The 27,419-nt window shown below is 39.5% G+C and overlaps 1 protein-coding gene across 2 annotated transcripts in view; it reads left to right on the forward strand.

Annotated features, from left to right (window-relative positions):
- The window catches only part of DNAH11 (dynein axonemal heavy chain 11), a 331,865-nt gene that overhangs the window by 28,909 nt on the left and 275,537 nt on the right, over positions 1–27,419 (forward strand). For both annotated transcript variants that reach the window (XM_080818899.1, XM_080818900.1), the window contains exons 7-9: positions 2,167–2,400; positions 3,561–3,728; positions 23,198–23,314. In XM_080818899.1, the coding sequence (XP_080675025.1) occupies positions 2,167–2,400; positions 3,561–3,728; positions 23,198–23,314 (519 nt within the window). The remainder of the gene's footprint in view (positions 1–2,166; positions 2,401–3,560; positions 3,729–23,197; positions 23,315–27,419) is intronic.

Genomic DNA, 27,419 nt, shown 5'->3' on the forward strand with positions numbered 1-27,419 from the left:
TAGCTAATATCACAAAAGCAGTTAGTAGTCCCTAACTGGATCATAACTGCCTCCTGCTGATCGTTTTTACCTCACACACCCTGCTGCCCATTGAAAGGACATAGACTAGATTTTCTTAGGGTATTTACTACTATGAGTACTACACCCTTGTCTTGGGGAGATTAATTGCTGTGATTGTGTCATTTGTGTGAAGGTCCATCAGGAAGAGTAAGAATGAAAATAAGAACAGCTTGCCTGGACGTTAAATTAGATGCAGGTAATTAAGTCACTGGGGGGTCCTGAAACAGAAAAGGCAATTGAGTCATTGCCACAGATTGTTTTTTTTAAGCTTCCTGAAAGGACACAGAGCACATTTTTTATAAAGTGTACATAAAGATAAAGGTCTCTGGAAACCCTAGCCTGTACCAAAATGTTAACTCCTTTATAACACACATTGCTAAGGAGTTACTGGTGGTTCTCTTCAGTGTCCTCTGTGCAGTGTTAGCAGCATACAGGCCATGTACGCTCTTCCGGGCAGTTGCAGTGGGCAGTAAGAGCACAGATGGGCGATCTACAGCTCAAACTCAAAGAATTCTAATCCGTAGGGGTTTTAGAAGCTAAACATGAGTATCTTACTTACAAATTATGGCACAGTCTATATTACATGTAAAACTGTGATCATTATGGGGAAGGAGAATACTACGTCTACATTTAGAAAAAAATCCTTCCATCTGGTAGGTGAACTCAATGGCTTTCATTACGTACTCCACTGAGATAGGTAACAACTTTCTAAGCAACCACCACATTCAAGGAACAAAATTTAAGCCTACGGTTTATGTGAGTTGAGGGTGCTTTGGGAAGAAATAGTATACAACAGAACCTATAGAATTTATATTTTCTTGAAGTCCTTAAAGAGGGAAATTCTGAATATTCCTAGCAAATATGGGTAGGGAAGGCCCGGAAGGTACCTAGATGTGACTGTCCTATGAGAAATTGACCAGTGTACATAAATCTGCTACTAGGGTCTTTTTTTTTTTTTTTTTTTTTTTAAATAAGTAGTCTCCATGCTGAACATGGGGCTTGAACTTTTGCCTCTGAGATCAATGGTCATGTGCTCTACTGACTGAGCCAGCCAGATGCCCCTGCATGGGTCTTTTTGTTAAAAACCCCTCTTACCTTTCCATTTCCTCTACTTAAAACTAGTTTATATAGCATTATTTCCACTAGATTTTACATCCTCTAATATTAGTAGAAGAGATGCTTGCTACCGTAAGAAAATTGCTGGTGTGACCCTTAACTATATGAGCTCTTTCTAACCTTTACAGATGACCCACTGCTACCAGGTAAGGTGAACGTATTTTTTAAAGCCCATGGTCTTCAAGAATTCCCCTTCTGGTTTGTGTATTTCTTTATATGAAGGAAAAATTATGCAGAATATTTGTAGTGAGAATACCCGTGCAAATTCTCATTATACAGTCGTCATACTTGCAAAGCTTAGCAAAAACTTAGTCATTGCTAGAAAGTGTATTCGGAAATTGTAGAGTCTCCTGTAGATAATTCTAATGTATACAAGTATGTCATTGAAATCCCAGTGTCTGAATTTCTAGAATTTATTTTTTGTCTCACAGCATTGCTAGCCCAATTCTAAGGATGTATCATTTAAAACATGCGTTGAGGGGCGCCTGAGTGGCTCAATCCACTCAGTGTCTCCCTCTTGGTTTCCGCTCAGGTCATGACCTCAGGATCATGAGATCCAGCCCCAGGTCAGGCTCAGCGTGGAGTATTCTTGTCCCATTCCCTCTCCCTCCGTCCCTCTACCTCCCCCCAGTGCTTCTCACTCTCTCAAATAAAATCTTAAAAAGCAAAAACAAAACAAAACAAAAAAGGATTGAGGGGTACCTATGTGGCTCAGTCTGTTAAGTGTGTCTGCCTTCTGCCTGGTCATGATCCTGGGGTCCTGGAATGGAGCCCCGTGATGGGCTCCTTGCTCAGCAGGGAGCCTGCCTCTACCTCTGTCTCTGAGCCTCTCCACATGCTTTCTCTTAAGTAAATAAACAAAATCTTAAAAAAAAAAAAAAAAAGGATTCATTGAAAAAAAAAGATTTATTGAAACAGGTATTTTCACTAAAAAAAAACCTTTTTTAAAAAACATATTTTTGATCAGAGTTTCCTTTTATTAAAACCTAGGCAATAGCTTACCTTTCACCTGAAGACCTTTTGAAAGGAGAAGTTGAAGACTCTTTGGAAAAGATTCAGGTGACCATTAACATCTTAAAGACTTTCAAAAAGTCTTTTTTCGACTACAGAAAAGAATTGGCAAGCTATTTTAAGGGAAACAAGGAGCTAAAACCGTGGGATTTCCAGTCTCAACTGGTGTTTTGTAGATTTGACAAATTTCTGGATCGGTTCGTGAAAATAGAGGTATTTATTGACTTGTGATTTATTTGTATTGTGGATGGGTTAAAAAATCTTGTTTTCTCTATCATTTGGGAGTAGTTTATTCTGTTTGGGTGGGAGAGAGGAAGGTCTCCTTTCTGGATTATTATGAAGTGCTGACAAGGCCAGTGCTGTTAAGGTTGTTTTATAAGATTTACTTTGATTTCTTTCTTTCTTTTCTTTTTTTAATTCATTGTTTTATTCTTTTAGTATACTGAATATAAGTGACACTCTCTTATGTGTTAGTGGTCTTTGACTTCTAACTCAATAAGCTCTTGGAAGACCATTGTAAATCAAGAATCTCTAAACTATATTTTTTCTTTTATATGTTTGACATTGAGATTCTATACCTGGAAAACCCATTTGACTATCTAAAATGCCACACTATCTTTCAGAATATCAATATATGGACTATAAAAATACTAAAGCCCATCATAAAAAAAGAACATGGAAATATGTGCTGTGTGTAAATGTTTTTCAGATACTTAAAAAACAAACACTGAATACACGCATGTACAAACATTCACACATGTAGTTGGAACCAACTGGCTAAGGGTTTTTTTTTAAGCAGGAGATCTAGTGGCAGTGCCTTCAGCTCTTTGTAAAGCTCTTTCAAGTTTGGACTTTCTTGTTATCATAAAATTTGTTGTATTTCATCCAAAATTAGAACTGCGTGTTTTGAAAATTCCCATCCCTTACTCAGCCTGAATGCCTCTCAAAGTCTAAGAGCTAAATGCCTAACTAGGAGCGACTGGTTCCCTTTCCTTAACAGTCTTATGCCCCCTCTCAGTAAGGGAGATAATTCAGTGCAAAGTGGAGACTGAAGATAGGACTTTAGATATGACCCGGGGATCTGAGGTAGGATTAGAAGGATGTAAAAGTACAGAATCATATGTTTAGCTCTGGTAAAGTAGGTGTTGCCTGGACTGCTGGAAAATTCTCAGGAAATGTGAAAATGGGAATATGATTTTAAAACCAGTAACTTTGTTCATTTAAATCATTTATAATTTTCTGTCATATTAAGTGTCCATTAAATCACTGATTTTTTTTGAATGCTTGAAAGTGTTTCATCTTTGCAACTTTAAACTGCTCCTGTCCTGTTCAAGGTGGTGGAAAGATCTTTATTGTACTGTGTTTTTACCAAGGATATATTTGTCACCATATTGGAGTTTGAAAAGCTGGAAAGACTTGAATTTGGTGGTACCAAAGGAGCGATTTTAAATGGACAAATCCACGAGATGATGGAAGAATTTGTGGAACTATGTGAAGTTTTTAAACAGAGCACTTATGACCCATCTGATTACAATAATACGGTAATATTATACCTTTGCATTTTCATTGCTTAGAACCCCATAATTTTAAAGCTAGAAAGGATGGAATGTCAGAGTGGTAATAGGCACCGCCTGGTAGAATCTCTCTAGGATGAGAGATTAAATGACTTGCCTGAAGTCTCATCTGCTTAGTGGTAGATCCGGGACTGGAACTTAGGCCTTTGCATTTAGAAGTTGAGAACATTGACAGCTGTTTCTAATGTAACAGTGGACTCAGTCTGGATTTGTTTCTGGCTTATGTGTACTGAAAAGGAAGTTTTCAGATTAACTCATCTCTGCATGACTGATGTCTCTGTAATTTGTGTGTTTTATTTTGTCCTTTTCCTGAATCACTGGATACTTTTTTGGTCTATTTGAACATTTCATTTCAGCCTATTCACTACATATATTATGAAGATGTATATTGTCTCTCACATGTTTTTGCTGTTCTTCTTTAGTGTTCTTTGTAGTTTCATAATTTCAGGCTCAGGGAAATAAGGGGAAGCTTTCAGATGTAGGTGCTTCTGTTTTCTGCCGCTCCCAGGCTGTCAGTGGCCGGGGAGTTGCCTGGGAGGCTCCCTGCAGCTCTAGGATAAGAATAGCTTCATTTCAGTTGTCGGCCAAGAGCGGTGAAATATGGGTACCAAAAAAAGAAAAGAAAAAAAGGATTTCACTCTTGTCTTCTTTTTTTTTATACAGAATGTTAATTTCTTCACTGTTGTGCTTATATTTGGTCAAATAATGGGTTCTGTGTAATGCACAAGTACAGTGAGTTAGCCTTATTAAAGACAAGGTCAGCAGACTTGATCCTTTTGAACTCTAGTCCGCTTTTGGGAAGTGGAAATAACGGCAAGAGGATGCGGCCGTTATGTGTCCTGCTATTTTGTGCAAAAGTAGGAGGAACCTAGGACCCTGGTGAGTAAGAGCCTGAGCTCATCTCCAGAGCCTGTAAGATGTCTCTCCCACGTGGTGGGCATTCCAGGAATCTGGATGGAACAGAACTCTTGCAGTGCCTTGGCTTAGCTTTCCTGAGCGACTTGGCAGAGGAGTGTGAGACCCACCGCGCAGGGAATCCTCAGGTGCACCTGAGTAGCTAAGTCTGGATTTCCCCATGGTGGGAACACCTGGCAGGTTTTCAGAGCGCAGGGGTTGGAGAAGGAGGCGAGGTTTAGCTGATGTCACTACTTTGGCAATGCCAGAGGACCTGAATTTATCCTTCTGTCTTCCCAAAGCCTGGCACAGTCACAACCAAGGAGGAATACAATATTCATTTGCTCCTAACATATGTATTTGCTTGGTATTTGTATTTTGGTATTGAGTATTTTGAAGTCCCATTTATTTTGTGAGTAAAATGGGCAAGGCTTACTCTTTTTTTTTTTTTTTTTAAGATTTATCTATTTTAGAGAGAGTGCACGCACAAGCAGGGGGAGGGCCAGAGGGAGATGAAGAGAGAGAATCTCAAGTAAACTCCCTGCTGAGTACAGAGCCCACCATGGGCCCCTTGGTCTCACAACCGCAAGATTGTGCCCCAAGCCAAAACAAAGAGTGAGACCCCCAGCCAACTGCACCCCCCAGGTGCCCCGGGGCTTACTTCTGATGTCTGAGTCTGGGTTGAGACATTAGTAACGTGCCCTTGAAGTTCTTCATCCTACTCTCTGGGTATTTCTCTTTAGAAGAGAACCTAGAAGCTCCTTGACTTTGGACCTTCCTTAATACTAAAATACTAATTAACTGAAAGTTCATTTAATTGCTTTTCTTATGTTGAAGAGTTTTGCCTTTTGTTTCTTTTGAAGATTTTATTTATTTGTCAGAGAGAGAGAGACAGAAAGCACAAAAGCAGGGGCAGTGGAAGGCAGAGGGGGAAGCAGGCTCTCCGCTGAGCAGGGAGCCTGATGCAGGACTCAATCCCAGGACCCTGGAATCATGACCTGAGCCGAAGGCAAACCCTTAACCTACTGAGCCACCCAGGTGCCCCAAGCTTTGCCTTGGTTATCAGTGTTGCCTCAGAATGTTGCAATGATTTATGTATTTTTAGGTTAATAAGCTTTATCTGGGGCTTTTTAGCTGAATTCGTTGTATTGATTTTTATGATAAATTCAGGTGGTAATTTTTAGAAGACATTTTCTGAAATTATTTCCAGCCTAGTATATTCATACAGGCACATCCACATGCCCACCGCGTGCCCTTCTCTTCCCACTGCATATACTTTTGCATGTTCCCTGGTCCCCAGTTAATACACACGAGCACTAACATAGTAGTTGATTGTATCATGACTTTAGTATAATAATGGTTCAAATATGTTTCAGTAAATTAAAGAAATAATTGCTGATTTGCATTTGGATGTACTAGTATTTGTTTCTTTCAGTCACTCTCAAGCCTATAATCAGGCAAAAGAGGTGTGCCACTGTGGTCCATTTATAGAACATAGGGATTTTCTCAGGCATATCCTTAAAAATATTTCTAGGTTTCTCAATTATTTTTGAATAGAAAGATTACTTCAGGCATTTCTTTGGCTTCTTCCTATGGAATTTTGAGATTTAGACAATAAAGGGGAGAGACTTGGATTATTTATTTATTGTTGAAATTGATTTGACATTTAACATCGTGTAGATTTAAGGTGTACAACTTGTTAATTTCAGACATTCATATATTGTGATGCTGTCATTGTAGTGAAAACTACCACCTCTATCACGCCACGTATTTATACTTTCTTTTTAGTGGTTGGAATCATTATGTTCTAGTCACTTAGCAAGTTTGATATTAAATGAATATAGACACAACAGTATTGTGTTAAAATAACAAACTTGCTAAGAGATTTGCTTTAGTAGTTGTATTTAATAGCTAGTCAGATCACTTCAGGCCCAGCAGCTTTCCTTTGCTGACATTTTGAGGTGTTACTTGAGTAGTTATCTGGAGAATTTTCTTTAATCAGGGGTAGTGGCTATTCGTGAGAGGAATGTCCTGGCTCCACTTAGTCTCTGTTAATCAGAGTCCATTAATATTTACTGAGTAATTGCTAGGTACCAGGAGTTATGCCGAATCTTCACACATTCCTGTTTCATTCTCACTATAACCCTGAGAGTGATGTCCAGGGGGATAACAAGCAAATTACCTGAGACGCCGCGGTCCCCTGGGAGGGGACCTGGTTCCAGCCCAGAACTCTGAAGCCCATGCCAGCACTCTCCCCTGCGCCGCTCTGACTCTTCTGTATTTGCCTCCCTTGTTGTCTCCTCATTGAAATGAAGGGAATAAGTTCATCTGGGCAAGAGGGGTGGTGCTCTGGTTGGAGGAATCAACCTGAGCGCCTGTGCCCCAAGGTGAGCTGATCCCAAGATACAGTATCTTTTGCTTCCAGTCTGTCATTATACCAGAATCTAAAATACATTTTCCAAGTTGTTCTTTCGTTAATCCATACGAGGTTGTATTCCAGTTCCTACAGTTCGTCCTCTGTTCTGTTCTAGTCCACTGAATGATTAATTCTTCTATTACTGTATGTAGCATTTTCTAATTTTAGTGATAAAAACTTGTTAGCCATCTACAGGATTTTCCTATGTCTCACCTGCTGATTTTTCGAAATAAAATTTATTCTTTAAAAACATGACACTCTTTTGAAAACATGCAAAAACGTAGTCTCCTTTTTCTTATCCTGCTGTCTTATTCCTTAATTTTCCACTTTTTTCTCCCCAAAGGCATCTACCATTAAGAGTTTCTTGTATAATATTCCAACGGTACTTGGTTCATGCACTAGCAAATCCATATGTGGGTTCTCTTGCATTCTACTTTTGCACAGATAGCCATCTCTACACACCACTTACACCTTGCTTTTGTCACTTAATGTATTTTGGCAGTCATTTTGTATCACTATGAAAGCATTGCCTACTTTTTAAAGAATTGCATCTTATTCCATTGTATTTATGACTATTTATTTTTAAATGTTAAAGTAGTAGATAACATTCTTTAAAGATACATTTAGGAACTTCTGCTTCTGGGAAGATGAAAGAGATGTACTTTTCCATATACCTTTTAGTAAGTAGGGCTACAGCATTGATTACTTTATATAAAATAAGACTCTGTAAGATTAAAAGAAGGCCAGTTGGCTAGGGACTTTTCTTGTTACCTGAAATTTACCTAGACATGGAACTGGATACACTGGCAGCCTGGAAACACTAATGAGCACAGGCATAACTTGCCTCAGTAAAAGCCTGATCTCTTAAGAAGGGAGCAGCATGGTAAGAAAACTTGTAGACATAATCTCTCTAGTTCAGCCAAACCCTACAGAAGAAACTGTGTCCTACTCCCATTTATGCCAGCAAAGACCGAGTGGGGAGCCTAGACTTAAAATCAGTCTGGTGATGCCTAGGTGGCTCAGTCAGTTAAGCAACTGCCTTTGGCTCAGGTCCTGATCCTGGGGTCGTGGGATCAAGTCCCACATTGGGCTCCCTGCCCCTTCTTGCCTGCCCCTCTCCCTGCTTCTTCTCTTTCTCCCTCTCTCTCTTTCCTTCTCTCTCTCTGTCTGTCTCTCTCTGACAAATAAATAAAATCTTAAAGAAGTCTGTAACAGGTGCCTCAGCCCCTCCCCCATATCCCCCCCCACCCCCGGGATGCTGCCAGAGATTGGCTAATTAGAGAGCTGTGATTGTCATCCTGCCTGGACACTCAAGAGCTCCCACTTTGTGGTGTCAGTGGAGACCCCATGAGAATCCTGGACTTTCTTCCTCATCCAGTAACATACTTACCCCACTGGGGTAGTGTCAGAGGAAGCCTGTTGGAGAGTCAGGACTTTGACCATGGCGAAGTGATAAGCAGGTCACCTGCACTGGCATCTGTGGAGACCACATGGGGAATTTGAATACCCAGTTATGGTAAAGAGCTCCCCACACTTCGTTATTAACCAATGCCAAGGGAGAACCTGGACGTCTATCTCTACCTGCAGTGATGAGGCTGGAGAAGTATTGGAGAAAATCAACAAAAACAAGTTTTAAGATCCAGAGTCTCTTAATATGAAAATGTCCAGAGTCAATTGAAAATGACTTATTATACCAAGAGCCAGGAAGGTCTCCTCCGAATGAGAAAGATCGCTAATAGATGGCAACATGGAAATGACAGAGATGTTAGAATTCTCTCATGGATTTTAAAGAGCCAGGCTAAAAATGCTTCAATGAGTAATTATGAACATACTTGAAACAAATGAAAAAACAGCCTCAGTAAAGAAATACAAAGTTTCAGCAAATAGATGATAGAATGAATGGGAATTTTAGAGCTGAAAAATAGAAGAAAGTATGAAGCATGGGGATATGGGGTTCGATGGCAGAATGGAGGAATAAAGAATTCATGCACTGGGGGGGTGCCTGGGTGGCTCAGTGGATTAAGCCTCTGCCTTCAGCCCAGGTCATAATCTCAGGGTCCTGGGATCAAGCCCTGCATCAGGCTCTCTGCTCAGCAGGGAGCCTGCTTCTCCCTCTCTCTCTGCCTGTCTCTCTGTCTACTTATGATCTCTCTCTCTGTCAAATAAATAAAATCTTAGAAAAGAAAACGAAACACGCACTGGAAGGTAGAGCAATAGAGACCCCTCAGTCTGAACACTAGGGAGGGTTAGACAAAGAGAAGGAGCAGAGCCTCCGGGGCTTGTGGCAGTGTACCAGACCTAGCATTTGTGTCACTGGACATGGAGAAAGACCGTGAAGCTTAAGGTCTCAAAGAAATAATGGCTGAGAACTTGCTGACTTTGGCGAGATAAAAAACTACAGATTCAAGAGGAAATAAGAACTCAAAGGTAAATCCAAGGATCAACCCAGAGAATTCTATGCCAAGAGACTTAATTAAACTTTAGAAAACTGAAGACAAAAAAAATCTTCAAAGCAACAAGGAAAGTCTTACCTAAGGGGAAAGATGATTTGAATGGCAGGGAATTTCTAATCAGAAATCATGGGGGCCAGAAGGAAGTGGCAAAATATTTTTCAAGCCCTGAAAGAAAAAATCTGTTAACTCAGAGTTCTCTATCCAGTGAAAAATACCCTTCAGGAATTAAGGAAATATCAAATTCTCAGAAGAACAAAAAACTAAGAGAATTTGTCATGAGTAGACTGACCCTAAGAGAACAGCTAAAAGAAGTTCTCATGACAGAGAGGAAATGATAAAACAGGGAGCCTTGGGACACCAGGAAGAACATGGTAAGGAAAAATACGGGTAAAAGTAAGAGACTTTCCTTGTCTTCTTGAGTTTTCTAAAGTATTTGACAGTGAAAGCAAAAATTAGAACACTGGTTTTAAGTGTATGTGCTGAAAATATTTAAGACCATTATATTTTAAAAGAGCATGAAAGGATCAAAATGGAGGTAAGGTTCTTTCTGGTTTTGCCTATTTAAAAATTGTGGTAAGACATGTTTTACATTTTATTTTGTGTCCATTTTTAACTGTCCAGTTAAATGGCATTAAGTATATTCACAGTGTTGTACAGTCATCAGTATTATCCACTTCTAGAACTTGTTATCGTCTCACATGAAAACTCTACCCATTAAATGACCACTCTCCCTTGCCCCCTCCCTTCAGTTTCTGGTGATCTCTAGACTACTTTCTGTCTCTGGACATATTTATTTTAATATCTCATGTTAGTGGACTGATACAATGTCTTTTGTGTTTGGCTTAGTTCACTTAGCATAATGTCTTCAAGGTTCATTCAGTTACAGCATGTGTTGAAGTTTCATTTTTTCAAGGCTAGATAACATACGTAAATGCTGAAATTCATTTATTGATGAACACCTGGGTTGTTTCTATCTTTTGGCTCTTGTGAATAATGGTGCTATACACAATAGTATGTAAGTATTTGTTAGTCCTTTCTCTTCTTTGTGGTATATACCTAGGATTGGAGATGATTGGTTGTGGGGCTCCAGGGTGGCTCAGTTGGTTAAGTGTTGGACTCTTGCGTTTGGCTCAGGTCATGATCTCAGGGTCCTTAGGCTGAGCCCTGACTTGGGTGCTTAGTTGGGAGTCTGGTGAGATTCTCTTTCTCCCTCTCCCTCTATCACTCCCCCTCCACTTCCCCCACGCACTTGTACACACACTCTTCTGTCTCTCAAGTGAATCTTTAAAAAAAAAAAAAAAAGCTCAATCATGTGGTAATTTTATATTTAACTTTTTTTCCCTAAAGATTTTATTTGAGAGTGTGAGTGTGAGCACAGATAGGGAGGGGCAGGAGTAGAGGTAGAGGAGGAGCAGACCTTCTACCTGAGCAGGGATCCCAATGCACGGCTCAATCCTGGGACCCTGGAATCATGACCTGAGCCAAAGGCAGGAGCTTAACCAAGTGAGCCACCCAGGAGCCCCTACGTTTAACTTCTTGAGGAATTTCTAAACTTTTTTCCATAGTGGTTGAACATTTTTGCTTTTCCACCAACAGTGCAGAAAGATTCCAAGATTACCATGTCCTCACCAACACTTACCACTTTTCTCTTTCTTTTCTTCTTTTTCTTTGCCATCCTAATGGCTATGAAGTGATAGCTCATTGTGGTTTGATTTGCATTTCCCTAATAGCAAGTAATATTGGTCTTTTTTTTTTTTTAAGTACCTATTGGCCATTTTTATATCTGTGAAGACATGTCTGTTTGAGTATTTTGCCCCCCCTTTTTTTTTTTAATTGGAGTCTTTGTTGTAGTTTTCCCTATATTTTGGACATTAATCCCTTCTTAGATATAAGATTTGCAAGTAGTTTCTCCCATTCTGTGCATCGTCTTTACACTTTCCTGATAGTGTTTTTATTTTTTTTTTAAAGATTTTATTTATTTATTTGACAGAGAGATCACAAGTAGGCAGAGAGGCAGGCAGAGAGAGAGGAGGAAGCAGGCTCCCTCCTGAGCAAAGAGCCCGATGCGGGCCTTGATCCCAGGACCCTCGGACCATGACCTGAGCCGAAGGCAGAGGCTTTAACCCACTGAGCCACCCAGGCGCCCCTGATAGTGTTTTTTGATGCAAAAAACTTAACTTTGAAGTCACATTTATCCATTTTTTCTTTTGTTGTCTTTTACTTTTGATGTCATATCCAAGAAATGATGGCCAAATCCAGTGTTGTGAAGATTTTCTCCAGTATTTTCTTATAAGAGTTTCATATTTTTAACTCTTACATTTAGGTCTTGATCTACTTTAAGTTTATTTTTGTATATCTTGGTGCACCTGGGTGGCTCAGTTGATTTAATTTCTGCCTTCGGTTCAGGTCATGATCTCAGGGTCCTGGGATCAAGTTCCACATCGGGCTCCCTGCTTGCAGGAAGCCTTTTCTCTTCCCTGCTTATGCTCACTCTCTCTCAAGTAAAATCTTAAAAAAAATTTTTTTGAGTATCTTGTAAGCATCACCTTTATTGTTTGTCAGTAATGTATGGAAATGCAACTGATTTTTGCATGTTGATTTTGTATTCTATGACTTTGATGAATATATTACTGCTAAAAGTTTTTTTGTAGGAGGGTTGCAGAACCTTTAGGGTTTTCTGCATATAAAATCCTTTAATCTGTTAAGAGATCATTTCACTTCTCAATTTCCACCTTTGATAATTTTTTCTTCTTACCTAATATTTCTAGCTAGCACTTATTATGTTGAGTAGAATTGGTAAAAGTGGGTATCCTATTCTGTTGCTGATCTTAAGGGAAAAGATTTTAAGGTTTAGACATTGAGTATGATATTACCTCTGCATTTTTTTTTAAAGATTTTATTTATTTATGTATTTGTCAGAGAGACAGAGAGAGAGGGAGAACACAAGCAGGCAGAGCGGCAGGCAGAGACAGAGGGAGAAGCAGGCTCCCCACTGAGCAAGGAGCCCGATGTGGGACACTATCCCAGAACCCTAGGATCATGACCTGAGCTGAAGGCAGCGGCTTAAGCCACCCAGGCGTCCCACCTCTGCATTTTTGATAGATGGCCTTTATCATGTAGATAAAGTTTCCTTCCATTCTTAACTTTGTTGAGTGGTTTTATCATAAAACGGTGTTGAACTTTGTCATGTTTTTTATGCATCAATTGAGATGATTGGGGTTTTTTTTCTTACATTTTATTAATGTGGTAAACTATATTGATTTTCATTTGCCATCCTTGAATTCCAGGAATAAATCTACTTGGTCATTGTGTATAATTCCTTTAATATGCTGATGGATTCTGTTTGCTCGTTTCTTGGTGAGTGTGTTTGCATCGTTACTTATGAGGAATACCAGTCTAGAGTTTCCTCTTCTTGTAGTATTTTTGTTTGGCATTGCTATCAGGGAGATGTTTGCCTCACAGAATGAGTTAAGAGTATTTCCTCTTCTACAGTTTTTGGAAGATTTTAAGGATTGTTTTCTTAATTTTTCTTACTGCTGGTTTGTTATTATAATATAGAAGTGCAACAGATTTCTGAATATTAATTTGGTATCCTGGAATTTCACTGAATTCATTTATTCTAATAGTTTTTTGTTTTGTTTTGGTGGCATCCTAAGAGTTTTCTATATATAGTATCATGGATTTTTGTTACTAGTAATTGGTCTGTTCAGATTTTGTGTTTCTTCCATATTTAGTCTTTGCAGATAGCATGTTTCTAGGAATCTTTCCATTTCTTCCAGGTTGTCCACTTTGTTGGTGTATTGTTTTTCATAGTAGTCTCTTCTAATCCTTTGTATTTCTGTGCTTCTGGTTACTTTTCCTCTTTCACTTCTGATTTTATTTGAGTTTTCTTTTTTCCTTGGTGAGCCTGGCTAGAGGCTTATCATTTTTGTTCATTGTTTCAAAGAACTACCTCTTAGATTCATTGATCTGATCTTTTTTCATTTTTTTTAGTCTTTATTTTGTTTCTTTCCTCTCTGATCTTTATTTCCTGTTACGAACTCTGGGCTTTGTTCTTTTTTTCCTACTTTCTTTAGGTGGAAGGGTAGTTTGTTTGAGATTTCTCTGGTTTCTTGAGGTAAGCCTGTATTACTACAAATTTCCCTTTTAGGACTACTTTTGTTTGCATTGTCTCAAAGATCTTGAACCATTGTGTTTCCATTGAATTTGTCTTCAGGTATTTTTTTTATTTTCTCTTTGATTTATTTATTGACCCATTGGTTGTTGAATAGCACCTTTAGTCTCCATGTGTTTGTAATTTGCAGTTTTCTTGTAATTTCTAGTTTCATACTGTTGTGGTCAGTAAAGATGCTTGATAGGATTTCAGTCCTCTTAAATTTATCAAGACTAGTTTTGTGGCCTAATATGTAATCTACCCTGGAGAATGTTCTGTGTGCACTTGAAAAGAATGTGTATTTGGCTGTATTTGGATAGAATGTTCTGTACATGTCTGCTAGGTCCATCTGCCTTACTGTGTTGTTTAAAGCCACTGTTTACTGATTTTGTCTGGATGCTCTATCCATTGATGTGAGCAGGGTGTTAAAATCTTCAAATGTATTACTGTCAGTTTTTCCATTTACGTATTCTATTTATATATGAAACATATTTAGGTACATAGATATTTACGATTGTTATATCCTCTTGCTGGATTGATTTCCTTTACCATTATGTAATGCCTTTATCTCTTATTAACAGTCAGTCATTGCTATAAATGCTGTTTTGTCTGCCATAAGTATTGCTACCCCAGCTTTTTTTTTTTTTTTCACTTCCATTTGCATGGAATATCTTTCCAGCCCTTCACTTGCAGTTTTATGTGTCTTTAGGTCTGAAGTGAGTCTCTTGTAAGCAGATTAGTCCCATTTTATTTTCCATTCAGTCACCCTATGTCCTTTGATGGGAGTATTTAGACCATTTACATTTAGAGTAGTTATTGATAGGTATGTAATTAGTGCCATTTTAATTGTTCTTTGCTTGTTTTTGTACTTTATTCTTTTGCTCTCTTCCCTGGTTATTTAATGACTTTCTTTAATGTTATGCTTTGGTTCCTTTCTGTAAGTTTTTTGTGTATCATACTTATTTGGTTTGTGGTTGCCATGAGATTCATATTTTGTATCTTGTATATTGAGCAGTTTTTATTAAGTTGATGGTCAGTTAAATTTGGATTTTTATTCCCTACCAAATGTTTTATGTATATGATGTTTTATTTTTTGTCTTTTATTCTTTGTATCCCTTAACTAAATTTTGTAGCTATAATTGATTTTACTTTTTTTAAAAATTTTTTTAAATTTTATTTTATTTTAATAAACATATAATGTATTTTTATCCCCAGGGGTACAGGTCTGTGAATCGCCAGCTTTACACATTTCACAGCACTCATCATAGCACATACCCTCCCCAATGTCCATTTCCCCACCACCCTCTCCCGTCCCCCCTCCCCCCAGCAACCCTCAGTCTGTTTTTTGAGATTGAGTCTTTTATGGTTTGTCTCCCTCCCAATCCCATCTTTTCATTTTTTATTTTCCTACCTCCTCCCAACCCCCCCGCATTGTATCTCCACTTCCTCATATCAAAGAGATCATATGATAGTTGTCTTTCTCTGAGTAACTTATTTTGCTAAGCATGATACCCTCTAGTTCCTTCCACGTCATTGCAAATGGCAAGATTTCATGTCTTTTGATGGCTGCATAGTATTCCATTGTGTATATACATACCACATCTTCTTTATCCATTCATCTGTTGATGGACATCTAGGCTCCTTCCACAGTTTGGCTATTGTGGACATTGCTGCTATAAACATTCGGGTGCATGTGCCCCTTCGGAGCACCACGTTTGTATCTTTAGGATATATACCCAGGAGTGCAATTGCTGGGTCATAGGGTAGCTCTATTTTCAGTTTTTTGAGGAACCTCCACACTGTTTTCCAGAGTGGTTGCACCAGCTTGCATTCCCACCAACAGTGTAGGAGGGTTCCCCTCTCTCCGCATCCTCGCCAGCATCTGTCATTTCTTGACTTGTTAATTTTAGCCATTCTGACTGGTGTGAGGTGGTATCTCATTGTGGTTTTGATTTGTATTTCCCTGATACCGAGTGATGTGGAGCATTTTTTCATGTGTCTGTTGGCCATCTGGATGTCTTCTTTGCAGAAATGTCTGTTCATGTCCTCTGCCCATTTCTTGACTGAATTATTTGTTCTTTGGGTGTTGAGTTTGCTAAGCTCTTTATAGATTTTGGATACTAGCCCTTTATCTGATATGTCGTTTGCAAATATCTTCTCCCATTCTGTCAGTTGTCTTTTGGTTTTGTTAACTGTTTCCTTTGCTGTGCAAAAGCTTTTGATCTTGACAAAATCCCAATGGTTCATTTTTGCCCTTGCTTCTGTTGCCTTTGGCGATGTTCCTAGGAAGAAGTTGCTGCGGTTGAGGTCAAAGAGGTTGCTGCCTGCATTCTCCTCAAGAATTTTGATAGATTCCTTTCTCACATTGAGGTCCTTCATCCATTTTGAGTCTGTTTTCGTGTGTGGTGTAAGGAAATAGTCCAATTTCATTTTTCTGCATGTGGCTGTCCAATTTTCCCAGCACCATTTGTTGAAGAGGCTGTCTTTTTTCCATTGGATATTCTTTCCTGCTTTGTCAAAGATTAGTTGACCATAGAGTTGAGGGTGTATTTCTGGGCTCTCTATTCTGTTCCATTAATCTATATGTCATTTTTGTGCCAGTACCATACTGTCTTGATGATGACAGCTTTGTAATAGAGCTTGAAGTCTGGAATTGTGATGCCACCAACTTTGGCTTTCTTTTTCAATATTCCTTTGGCTATTCGAGGTCTTTTCTGGTTATTGATTTTACTTTTAATCTTCATGCTAGCTTTTTAAGGGATTGATCTACTACTTTTACTTCTGTTGTTTTTACTGGTGAAATTTTTTCTTTTCATAATTTTCTTCTATTTCTGGTTTTGTCTTTCCTGATTAAGTAAGTCCTGTTAATAATTTTTTAAGGCTGATTTAGTGGTGATGGAAACTGCCTTTGTTTCTCTGGGAAACACTCTCCTTCAGTGTTGAGTAATAACCTTGTTGGGTTGAATATTCCTGGTTGTAGGTTTTTGCCTTTCAGCTTGAATATATCTTGCCACTTTCTTCTGGTACAAAGTCTCTGCTGAAAAATTAGTTGATAGCTTTATAGATTTCTCTTGTGCATTGTAATTTGTTTCTTCTTTCTGCTTTTAAGATTCCTTTGTCTCCTTTTCCTGATTTTTTCTCAGTCTCTTCATTTCTATGTAATAGTAGGTCATGTTTCCTGGTCTTGAAGGTAGTGTTGCTATTTAGAAGGCATCCTGTTCCAGGTAGTCCACAGATGTCCCCTGTGTGGGCTGTGTGCACCCTTCTGTTGTAGCTGGGCTGCAGCTGCTGCAGTTGTTTTGGTGGTTGCTGCTGGCCCCCAGTCCCACTGTCTGCAGTGACTGGCCATGACTACTGCCCTGCCTTTGAGCTGGTGGGCAGGGCTGGCCCCAGGCGTGGCTGGCTGAGAGGCCTGGCTCTAGCTACTGTAGACTTGCTGCTGGGTAGGATTAACTCCTGGCACAGCTGGCAGAGAGGCTGGACTATAGCTGCTGTGGGTGTGTTCCCCCCTCCAGTATCCCCCTCCCCCCACTCCAGGAGCTTCTTGTAGGGGTGCCAGTCCTGGCCAGGACTGCCTGCCAGGTGTGTCAGGGGCATGAGCTGCTTTGGAGGGATGCATGCCTGGGCAGGTGGGTCTGCAGGGGAATGCTGGGGTGAAGTGGACATGACTAGCAGTGCAGATGGAGAGTGTCAGAACTGGCTCTAGCAAGCAGCCAACCAGCTAGACTGGAGGAGGGCAAGAAAAACGGCACCCACTAGCCATCCATTCTCTGAGAAAGCCCTTGTAGATCCCTGTCACTTCACATATCCTAAAGCAACTCAGTGAATCTCCTTCACTTAAGTACTCACAAACTGCTGCTCTATGCTGGGCCTTGGACAGGGTGGTACAGCATACTGGCCCTTTAAGAAAAGTCTCAGTTTCCTGTAATACCCTGGCTCTCCTGAAGTTAAGCCCTGTTAGAGCCTTGTGTTATGGGAACTGGTCTTTAGGTACATGTTCCCAAGACCTGGATGCTTAATGTGTGGCTTGATTTCTTCCTTCCTAGGGGAGAACCTTCACACCTGTGATATCCTTCTCACTTGTGGGTTCCTACACCAGGGGGTTGGTTCCTAAAGTCCATCTCTGCCCCCCTTCTTCCCTTCTCAGTGTGACTCCTTTTTTGCCTATGGCCATGGGTGATCTGTTCTGTTAGTCTTCAGGTCATTTTCAGAATGGACTTGCCTTATATGTACCTGTTGCCTCTGTGTGTCATGGGAAGAGGTGAGCTCGGGATCCTTCTACTCTGTTGTCTTCCTAGAACTCTTGTGTCAACATAGTTTTCATTTCCTTTTTGATATCTTCCTTGACCCATTGGTTATGGGAGGTAAGATTTTACTCGAACTGGTGAAAGATGATGACATTAGACATTAGATAACTAATGTACATAAAATGTAAAAATACATCTATGTATCTAGATATGTAATACCTCAAGCATTACAAAGAGATACATTTAAAACACCATAGATACATCAAATGTAAGTCTAAAAAAATTCCCAGAGAGCTGCAGAAAAAGGCAAGAAATGAAGAAAAACAACTGAAAAGAAAAAAGGGGCAGAATAAAGCCTTGGTGTAGCAATAATTACCTTAAAAGTAAATGGTCAAAATACACCAATACAAAGAGCTTGCCAGAGTGGATTAAAATAGAAGACCGTACTGTATGCTTTTTTCCCCCCAAAACCTCCAAATATAACCATATATGTAGATTAAAAGTGAAAGGACAGGAAAAGGCATATCATGCAAATGTGAATTGAAAGAAAGTGGTATATAATGATAAAAGGGTCAGTCCATCAAAGAGATCTAGCAATCCTAAATGGGTATGCATCAAATAAGATAGCAATAAAATATGTGATTCAAAACTGACAGAACCAAAAAGAAAAATAGACAAATTCACAGTTCAAATTGGAGATTTCATTGCTCCCTTTGAGGAACTGAAAGAACAAGCAGATAGGAAATTAGCAAGGATATGGAAGGGTTCAGTACCATCAACCAGGAGGATCTAATCAACGTTTATAGAACATTCCATGCAACAGTGGCAGAATTCACATTGTTTTCAAATGCTCATGAAACATAGACCATGATATGCCATAACCTGGGCCATAGACAACCTTAGCAAATATAAGAGATGTGAAATCGTACAGAGTATGTTTTTTTTGTTGACAGTGGAATAAAAAAGAAATCAATAATGGAAATGTAATAGGAAAATTTAAACTACTTAGAAACTGAAATAACATCTTTAAGTAGTGACTTGACTTTTTTGACTCTTTTTTTTACTACTACAAAAAAGTAGTCTCAAGGGAAATAAAATGTAGAGAACTTAATAAAAATGAAAATATAACATACCAAAATTTGTGGGAACAGCCAAAGTAGTTCTGAGAGGGAAATTGATAGCACTAAATAAGCATGTATTAAAAAAGGAAAGTCTCAAATTGGTAATCTGAGTTTCCACTCTAAGAACCTAGAGAAAAGAAGAGCAAAATAGGCACAAAGCAACTAGAAAGAAAAAACAAAGAGCAAAATCTATGAAATTTAAAACATGGAGAAAATTCAATGAAACTAAGAGTTAATTCTTTGAAAAATAAAGAAAAAAGTGAGGAGGCAAGTTACCATATCAGGAATAAAATGGGCTACACCGCTACATCCTCTGCAGACATTAAAAGAATAACGGGAATATCAAAACAAGAAATAACCTCTAAACACGTAATTTGACACCTAGAAGAAGTGGATCAATTCCTCGAAAACCAGAACTATCATAATGCATTCAATAAGAAATAGATAACTTTTTAAATTGTGATATAATATTGTATTAGTTTTGGTTGTGTACCAATAGTGAGTTGACATAGGTATATATGGAGAAATGATTATCACAATTTAATACCCACCACCACACATAGTGATTTTTTTTCTGTGATAAATGAAGTAGAAAATTTGAATAATACTATAACTATTATAACTATTAAGGAAATTGGACTTATCATTTAAAAAAAAATACTCTCTGAAAGGAAATGTCAAGGCCCAGACTGTTTCACTCGAGAATTTCTCCAAATATTTAAGTATTAACATCATTTCTACACAGTGTCTTCCAGCAATGCCAGAGGAGGGAACATTTCCTAACTGGTCTTGTGAAGCTAGTAGTTACTGCCGAATACCCAAACCAGAGAAGATAATGCAAAAAAAAAAAAAAAAAAGGAAAAATACTATTTTCCCTCCTAAATATAGACATAAGAATTCTCAAAGTATTAGTAAACAGAACTTAAAGTATTAGTAAACAGAATTCAATATGGAACAAGGGCACACTCTATATGCAACTGAGGTTTATTCTAGGGATGTGAGACTGGTTTAATATTTGAAAACCCGTGTATTAACAGGTTAAAGAAGAGAAACATGATTGTGTTAACTGATGCATGAAAAACATTTTACCAAATTCAGTGCCTGTTTCTGGTAAGAACTCTTGAGAAATAGAAACAGATTAATCTCCTTAAGTTGCGTAAAGAACATCTACTGAAAGCCTGTAACGCATGATACGTAATGGTGAAGGGTCTTCCTAAATCCGAAACCCATAGCATATAGTCAGCTGCCCACTCAATGTCTGTGCTTAAATATTTGATAGACATCTCAAACTTGCAAAACTGAAACTCTGCCTGTACTCAAACCCCTTCCCTGTCTTCTCTCCATCTCCTAAAATGGCACACCTAGTGGGCTACATGGCGCACAACCTTGGAGTCTTTCATGATCTTGTTCTTTTTCTCATGATAAACATTAGGTTCTGTCAGATAAACCCTGAAAATATATCCCAATCTCCTCTCTGACCCGAATGACTGCATTTGCCCTGAAACTGCCTCCTCAGCCCCTTTCTAGGCTCCATCAGTTCTTCCCACAGCTGCATGAGTGCCATTTTGAAGCTAAGTCAAACCAGCGCATTTCTCTAGCTAAGACTCTTCAGTAATTTCCCACGTCACTAAAAAGGGCAATTTTAGAGTTGTCAGGATGAAGAAGAAAAAGATGTTTATAATGATCTTTGAGTAATACCAGCATATCGTTGACGCTTTAATTAGTATTTATTGAGAAGCAGCTATGTGCTCTAAGAACCCCATTAAATATTGGTACTGTAACTCTGGAAACCAAACCTGTTCGTTGTACTCCCAGAGCTGGGAGTCCAGGGGACAATACAGGTAGGCAGTTACCCAGGGTGCTCAGTGCCAGGGTATCTGAAGTACAGGGTGCTGGTGCTGGGAGAGTATTTGTGAAGGGCCCCTTGCCAAAGGAGGTGCAAGGATTCAGAAAGTAACTGAAAGATACATAGAACTAAAAAATAAATAGAAATTAAGCAGGTGAAAAGTAGGTAGAAAGGGATTAGTGGGAAATTTTGTGTCCTGCCGAGAGAGAGAGGATGTGACAAGGCAGGTGTGACAAGATCCTAGTGTGGAAAGGGGAGAAGGTGCTGGAATAATTCAGGGCAGTCAATAAGGCCCAGATCACATAGGGTTTTGTAGAGTATGGTAAGAGTTTGAGACTTTATTTTAAAAAACAGGGATTATGAATCGGAGAATTAAAAATTAGGGTGCCGGGCTGCCTGGGTGGCTCTGTTGGTTAAGCGTCTGCCTTTGGCTCAGGTCATGTGGGATTAAGTCTCTCGTTGGACTCCCTGCTCAGTGGGGAGCCTGCTTCTCCCTTTCTTCCCTGCTCATGCTGATCTCTCATTCTCTTTCTCTCTCTCTCAATAAATAAAACAAATAAAATCTAAAAAAGTTAGAGTGACAAAATATTTATATTTTAGAAAGCTTATTTCAACGGTACTTTGAGGAATTATTCAGAGAGATAATAATAGAGACAAAGAAAGTAGTTAGAAAGTGGTTAGCAGAAATCCAGGTGAGTGGTGACGGTGATCTGGACGGAGTGACACCTGGAGACAGGAAGCGTAGTGGGTGTGTTCTTGAGGAGGTCAGAGAAGGGATGGATGGCTCTTGACCAGGAGAGAAGGGAGCAGAGGAGATGGCTGAGATTTCTGTTTGCACGTCTTAAAAGAACTGCTTTGTAGGGTAGATGACGAATTGAGGTTTGTGCAAGATGAGCTTGACTTCTCTGTGGGGAAGGATGGGGGAGAGGTGCCTTTGGTGGTTCTGAATTTGGGTGGATGAGTAAAACCGTTTGGGAGAGAGGGAGAGATAGTTGGGATAAATATTTTCATTTCCCCCTTGCTGAGGTGTTAAGCACTAACTGTTTAAGTAATATTTGAGCATCTTCGGTTGTAAGTTTCTTGTTGCCTTACTGAGAGGAGGGATAAGTTAGGCTTGTTACGACTTGTTGGGAGGTCGTGTTCACTTTTACAAGTCAGTGATGCTTGAATGAAGAGACTGTCTCTCATTCGGACCTGGAGACTTCCTCTTGATGCTAAATATAACATTGTGGTGTGTCAGACACTGTGCCCTGGGACGTTGCCAGGGTGTGTTCGAATCCACACAAGGGGGCAGTCCTTCGTAGCAACATCGAAACATCGAAATGGTTGCCAGGCTTTTAAATTCTGGTTCTGCCAGTTAGCAATGTTGTGGCTGTGGGCAGATGACTAACCTGCTCTGCGTTCGCTTTGTCACCTGTAAAATGGAAGCCATATGACCTACATCCCGCGTGGTTGTGCACATCGAGTTAACAATGTAAAGCATTTAGAACAGAAAACTGCATGTTCGCTGTCATCATTATGGCTGTTACTAACAGACGAGGCTTACTTGACAGAGGAGAGGACTTCATTCCGCTAAATGTGTGGCAGGCACTCTCCAGGCCGTCTGACTGGAAAGCCCAAAGTGTGTGTGCCTTTCTGGGACTTCTTCACCATGACCTGCCCTGCTGTGGAGATGGTAGTTATTCTCTCATGGTTTCATTCTTTGTGTTGATGAGAGCTGCAAACACACACACGGGGGAAAGGGAAGAGCGTGGTGTCTCATCTGTATCACTAGCGGACGCCTTCTTACAGACCTGTGATGCTACTTCTCACCTGAAGAAAGAGTGCCACTTGCTAGGTTTTCTGCTCCATGAAAAACAAAACAAAACATGTTCCTATTTAAACTGACACTGACGTTGTGAGGAGAGTGTGGTGTTTTTTGTTTGTTTGTTTTGTTTTGTTTGGAAAAGGTTTGCTTTATCATTTATAATCAGAATGGATTGGGAGAGGGCAGAGTGCCCTCTGGGCACTCTGATGGGGTCTGAGCCAGTGAAAACACCCGGGAAGGCGGGGACTCGCAGGGCTCAAGGCTCCATGCTCCTCTAAGGTTGCCATTTTGAATGGTTAGTCAGAACTCTCTCTCTTGATCTTCCCCAGAATCCTGCAGTGAAACATGCATTGGGAGAGATGGGGTGGGGGAGGGAGGGAAGGGGTGCGGGGAAGGGTGAGACAAGGAGGAGTGTGGGAGAGAGGAGCCACGTGGCTCTGTGATGGCTATTTTCGTGTTGGATACTTTGCCATAAACTCTTTCACTTTGAATCTTACAGGAATTTGAAAGTGATTATGTTGTGTTTAAGTCCAAAACTGTGGATTTTGACAGAAGGCTTGGGATGATTCTCTGTGAAGCTTTCTTTAACTGCAATGGTTTAGAAGCTGCATTTAAGGTTAGTTCTGAAGAAGCTATCATTAAAAAATACTTTACTAATGAATAATTTCAACTGTTAGATGAAAGGAGTGGATACATTCCTTTCTGACCCAGGTAAAATATTAACTGGTCACATTCTGTTTCTATTCACCTCACCGAATTAAATTTTACACACTGCTCTAATGAATGATGTTTACTTAGGGACAAGGTCAATTTTAGGACTTTTGACTATTGATATTTTTTCAGATTCAGTATTTTAGCTCTCGTTACCTTTAGAGTGAGTTTGCCATGGCCTATGAAATCCCAATTCAAAATTAAGCCGCTGTGAAAAGAGAAAAATACCTGTTAATGCAAGATTTTCTCTATAGCATTGTTTACATGCGTTGGGTTCACCTGCCCACTTCATTACTATGACTGAAACAAATAATAATTTGTATAATAATTACTTTCCATCAGGCATAAGACACCCTTGGTGATCAGACACACCATTATTTTGTATATAAATAAAGTGCCCCCAAATGATGATTCCATTATTATATAACATAGTCCACTTTCAGATGTTAAGACACAAAGAAATGTTGGACAGAGAATTAAAGAAATGCAGTATGGTATTTCTGTATTCTGAGTTGCATAAAAGGAATGCATCTTCTTAGACGTCCCACATGGATAGCTTAGGATGTGGGGAAGAGGGGCACCGTGTGAAACTTGCTTATCAAAGCAAAGAACTACAAGTAAGGTGTAGAACCAAATGATGTCCCAAAAGAGGAATGGAGACTTCTGTTTCTGAAGAAACACACCTAGGGGATCATGGGCCCAACTCATTGAAAATGGCAGTGCAGGGGCGCCTGGGTGGCTCAGTGGGTTAAAGCCTCTGCTTTCAGCTCAGGTCATGATCCCAGGGTCCTGGGATCAAGCCCCACATCGGGTTCTCTGCTCAGCAGGGAGCCTGCTTCCCCCCTTCTCTCTCTGCCTGCCTCTCTGCCTACTTGTGATCTCTGTCTGTCAAATAAATAAATAAAATCTTTAAAAAAAAAAAAAAAGAAAGAAAATGGCAGTGCAAAACAAGAGAACGGACCCAGACTTGATGTGGGATACTGTCTGATTTTGATCTCCAAATTCACACGATGGGTCAAGGGGTGGTGAAGGTGCGAGTATTTTCTGGCTCCAGGTGAGCATTTTCACACGGAGAATTCACAACAATCGTGACCTGGGTGGTTCAGTGGGTGACGCATCCGATTCTTGATCTCAGGTCAGGGTTCAATCTCAGGGTTGAGAGTTCAAGCCACACATTAGGTTCTACACCGGGCAGGGACCCTACCAAAAAAAAAACTCATAAGGATTAAATAGTTCTTTGTTTTGTAAGAGCTGGTAGATGAAACTTTTAGATGCTGTTGGCCAAAATATCTGGCTTATTATTGTAAAATTAAGCTGCCTATGATTCCCATCTCTCAGAAATTACGTTTGTTAGCTACGTATGTGTACATGTATCCCTTTGACAAGAGTGACATCACAGGCTGATCCTCTTTGGTAACATTTTCCACTTAGGAATGAATCCTAAACATTTTCTTGGTTTCACAGCAGAAATCATGATTTTTATAATGGCTCCATAATATATCACTCTCTCTGTTGCTGGGGCTGCTTGGCTTTAACGCCTTCATAAATAACATAAGGAAAGCATGTAGATTGTTCCCTTCACAGAGGCTCCTAGTTTGTCTAATTCAAGGCTCTCTCTTTCCCGTTGCACAACTATTGGTAGGGATTCTGTTCGAGTCCGTGCCACTTACTTTCTTCTAAACAACCTTATCTTTTTGTCATGTTTTTTGTCTTTAACTTTGTACCTGTTTGTATCTTGTCTATGGAAACATGCAGCACGAGCCCCTGCCCAGTAGCTCTGCAGGGTTGGGACATCATTTCACAGTTTGTGTTCTAGTTAGATCCCCTTCTTCAGTGTCTTCTAGAGCAGACGTCTAATAACTGAGGTTGGGGTGATGGACTGGTAGTCAAAGTCCTGGAACGACTTACAGACGAGGGTAAACTGCAGCAAAAGTCATGGTAGAAGAAAAAAAATCACAGGATGGCGTGTTAGGGGAAAAATGATTTCTACCCTAGGTACAGGGTGATGAGCTCTGACCACGTGCCGTTGGCTCCCGGGGAATAAATATTTGCAGACTGTTCTCTGGAGACCATGGTTCATGCCTGCCCTTGGCCAAGACATGACCAGGAAGGGCACTGGGACCAAGCACTGTTCTACTCAAACATGAAACTGTAGTTCAGAGCCCACAGTGTTGGCACTCAATAAAAAACAAAACGAAGCAAGACACTAATGGATGTTCCTCTAAAACTTAAACAGTGTGTCTCCATGAAGGTAGACTGAAGTGTCTCAGATGAAGCATCCAGAGAAGTCTTCAGGTGGTAAAACTGAAAGTTATAAAATCGTGAAGTGCACAAGGGTTCAGGCAGCAACAGATTTAAAACATCATCAAAAGAGGCAAACCCAGAAAAAATATAAATAGGTGATGAACAATGAATTTTGGAACACTGAAAAAGAAATAAAATAAAATGGAAAAAAAAAAAGGTACTACTTGAATAGTGGCAAGGGCATTATCCAAAACCACGAGGAGTAGAAGAAAAGGTAGACCACACAGATCTCAAATGGGACGGTCAGGGAAAGAAGCATGTGGTAGGGTCCACTTTTAATCTTTGGAGGTTGAGATGAAGGAAAACATCTATGCTCTTCCCAAAATAGCTCTCGGTTTCCTGAGGACAAGGAAGCAAGAGGTCCACTTGACCCTTGTTCTCTTCCCAGAGAGTAGTTTTTCTGTACCTATGATGCTGAAAAATTACGACAGTGTGTACCACCTGAAAGGTTAAAGGCTATCCTTACTACTATTAGCTGGCTTTACAGCCTCCCCAAAGAATATTTTTTCTGTGTCTTTTTTCTCTTCTACTTGGAGTTCAGTCCCACGAAGCGTATCAGGTAGGCAAGATGAGATGCAGCCGGGAAGCTTTGGGTATTTCAGTCGTGGTCAGTACATTAAGTGTTTGAAAAGAACAAATTGTGAAGTAAATACATTTCCCTGGTGTTGGTGGCCCGCTCTTTGTTAAATCTGTGAGTCAGTGTTTGCTTTTGACTGTTAACATGAAACCCAGAGTCAACAAAAGAGTGGTTGAAAGTAGAAAGTTAATAAGCATTTTGCTAGCGAGCAGCTAACTAAGCAAGTTTTAAAATATTTAGCAGTTTCTCTACTGGTTATAATTGATATTACCGGGGTGAGAAGCCGAATGTATCTAAACGGACCTCTGAGTTTGATTTACATTTTACTTTGTACAATTTTTTGACTGTTTTTTTTTTTTTTAGTGAACTTAGTTGATATAAACATTTAGAGAATGTTAATAATGAAGCTGTTTTTAAAGAAACAGGTTTTTTCCCCTTTATTTTACTTAAATTCTATTATAATTAATATACAGTGTTAGGTTAGTTTCAGGGGTACAATAATGAATCAGCAGTTGTGTACATTACTCAGTACTCATTGTCTAAGTGTACGTCTCTAATCCCCATCACCTGTTTCACTGCTCCCCCCACCCACCTCTCCTCTGGTAGTCCTCAGTTCTCTCCAATTAAGAGTTTGGTTTTTTGTTTCTATTTTTCCTTTGCTTTATTTCTTAAATTCCACATATAAATGAAATTGTATAGTATTTGTCTTTCTCTGCATGATTTGTTTCTCTCAGCATTATACACTCTAGATCCATCCATGCTAAAAATGGCAAGATTGCATTCTTTTTTAGGGCTGAATAATATTCCATTGAATATACATACACCACTTCATTACCATTCATCTCTTGATGGGCTCCTTCCGTATTTGGCTACTGTAAATAGTACTACAGTAAACATAGTGATGCATATATTTTCAAATTAGTGTTTTTGTATTCTTTGGGTAAATACCCACGAGTGCAATTATTGGATCTCTTCTTAATTTTGTGATGAACCTTCATACTATTTTCCACAGTGACTGTGTCAGCTTGCATTCCTTCCAATAGTGCATGAAGGTTCCTTTTCTCTCCGCATCCTTGGCAACAGTTGGTATTTAAAGAAAACAAATTGTTAAAGAAAACAAATTTGAGGA

This window comes from Martes martes (genome assembly GCF_963455335.1).
Source record: "Martes martes genome assembly, chromosome: 11".
In the NCBI taxonomy this organism is placed as follows: Eukaryota; Metazoa; Chordata; class Mammalia; order Carnivora; family Mustelidae; genus Martes; species Martes martes.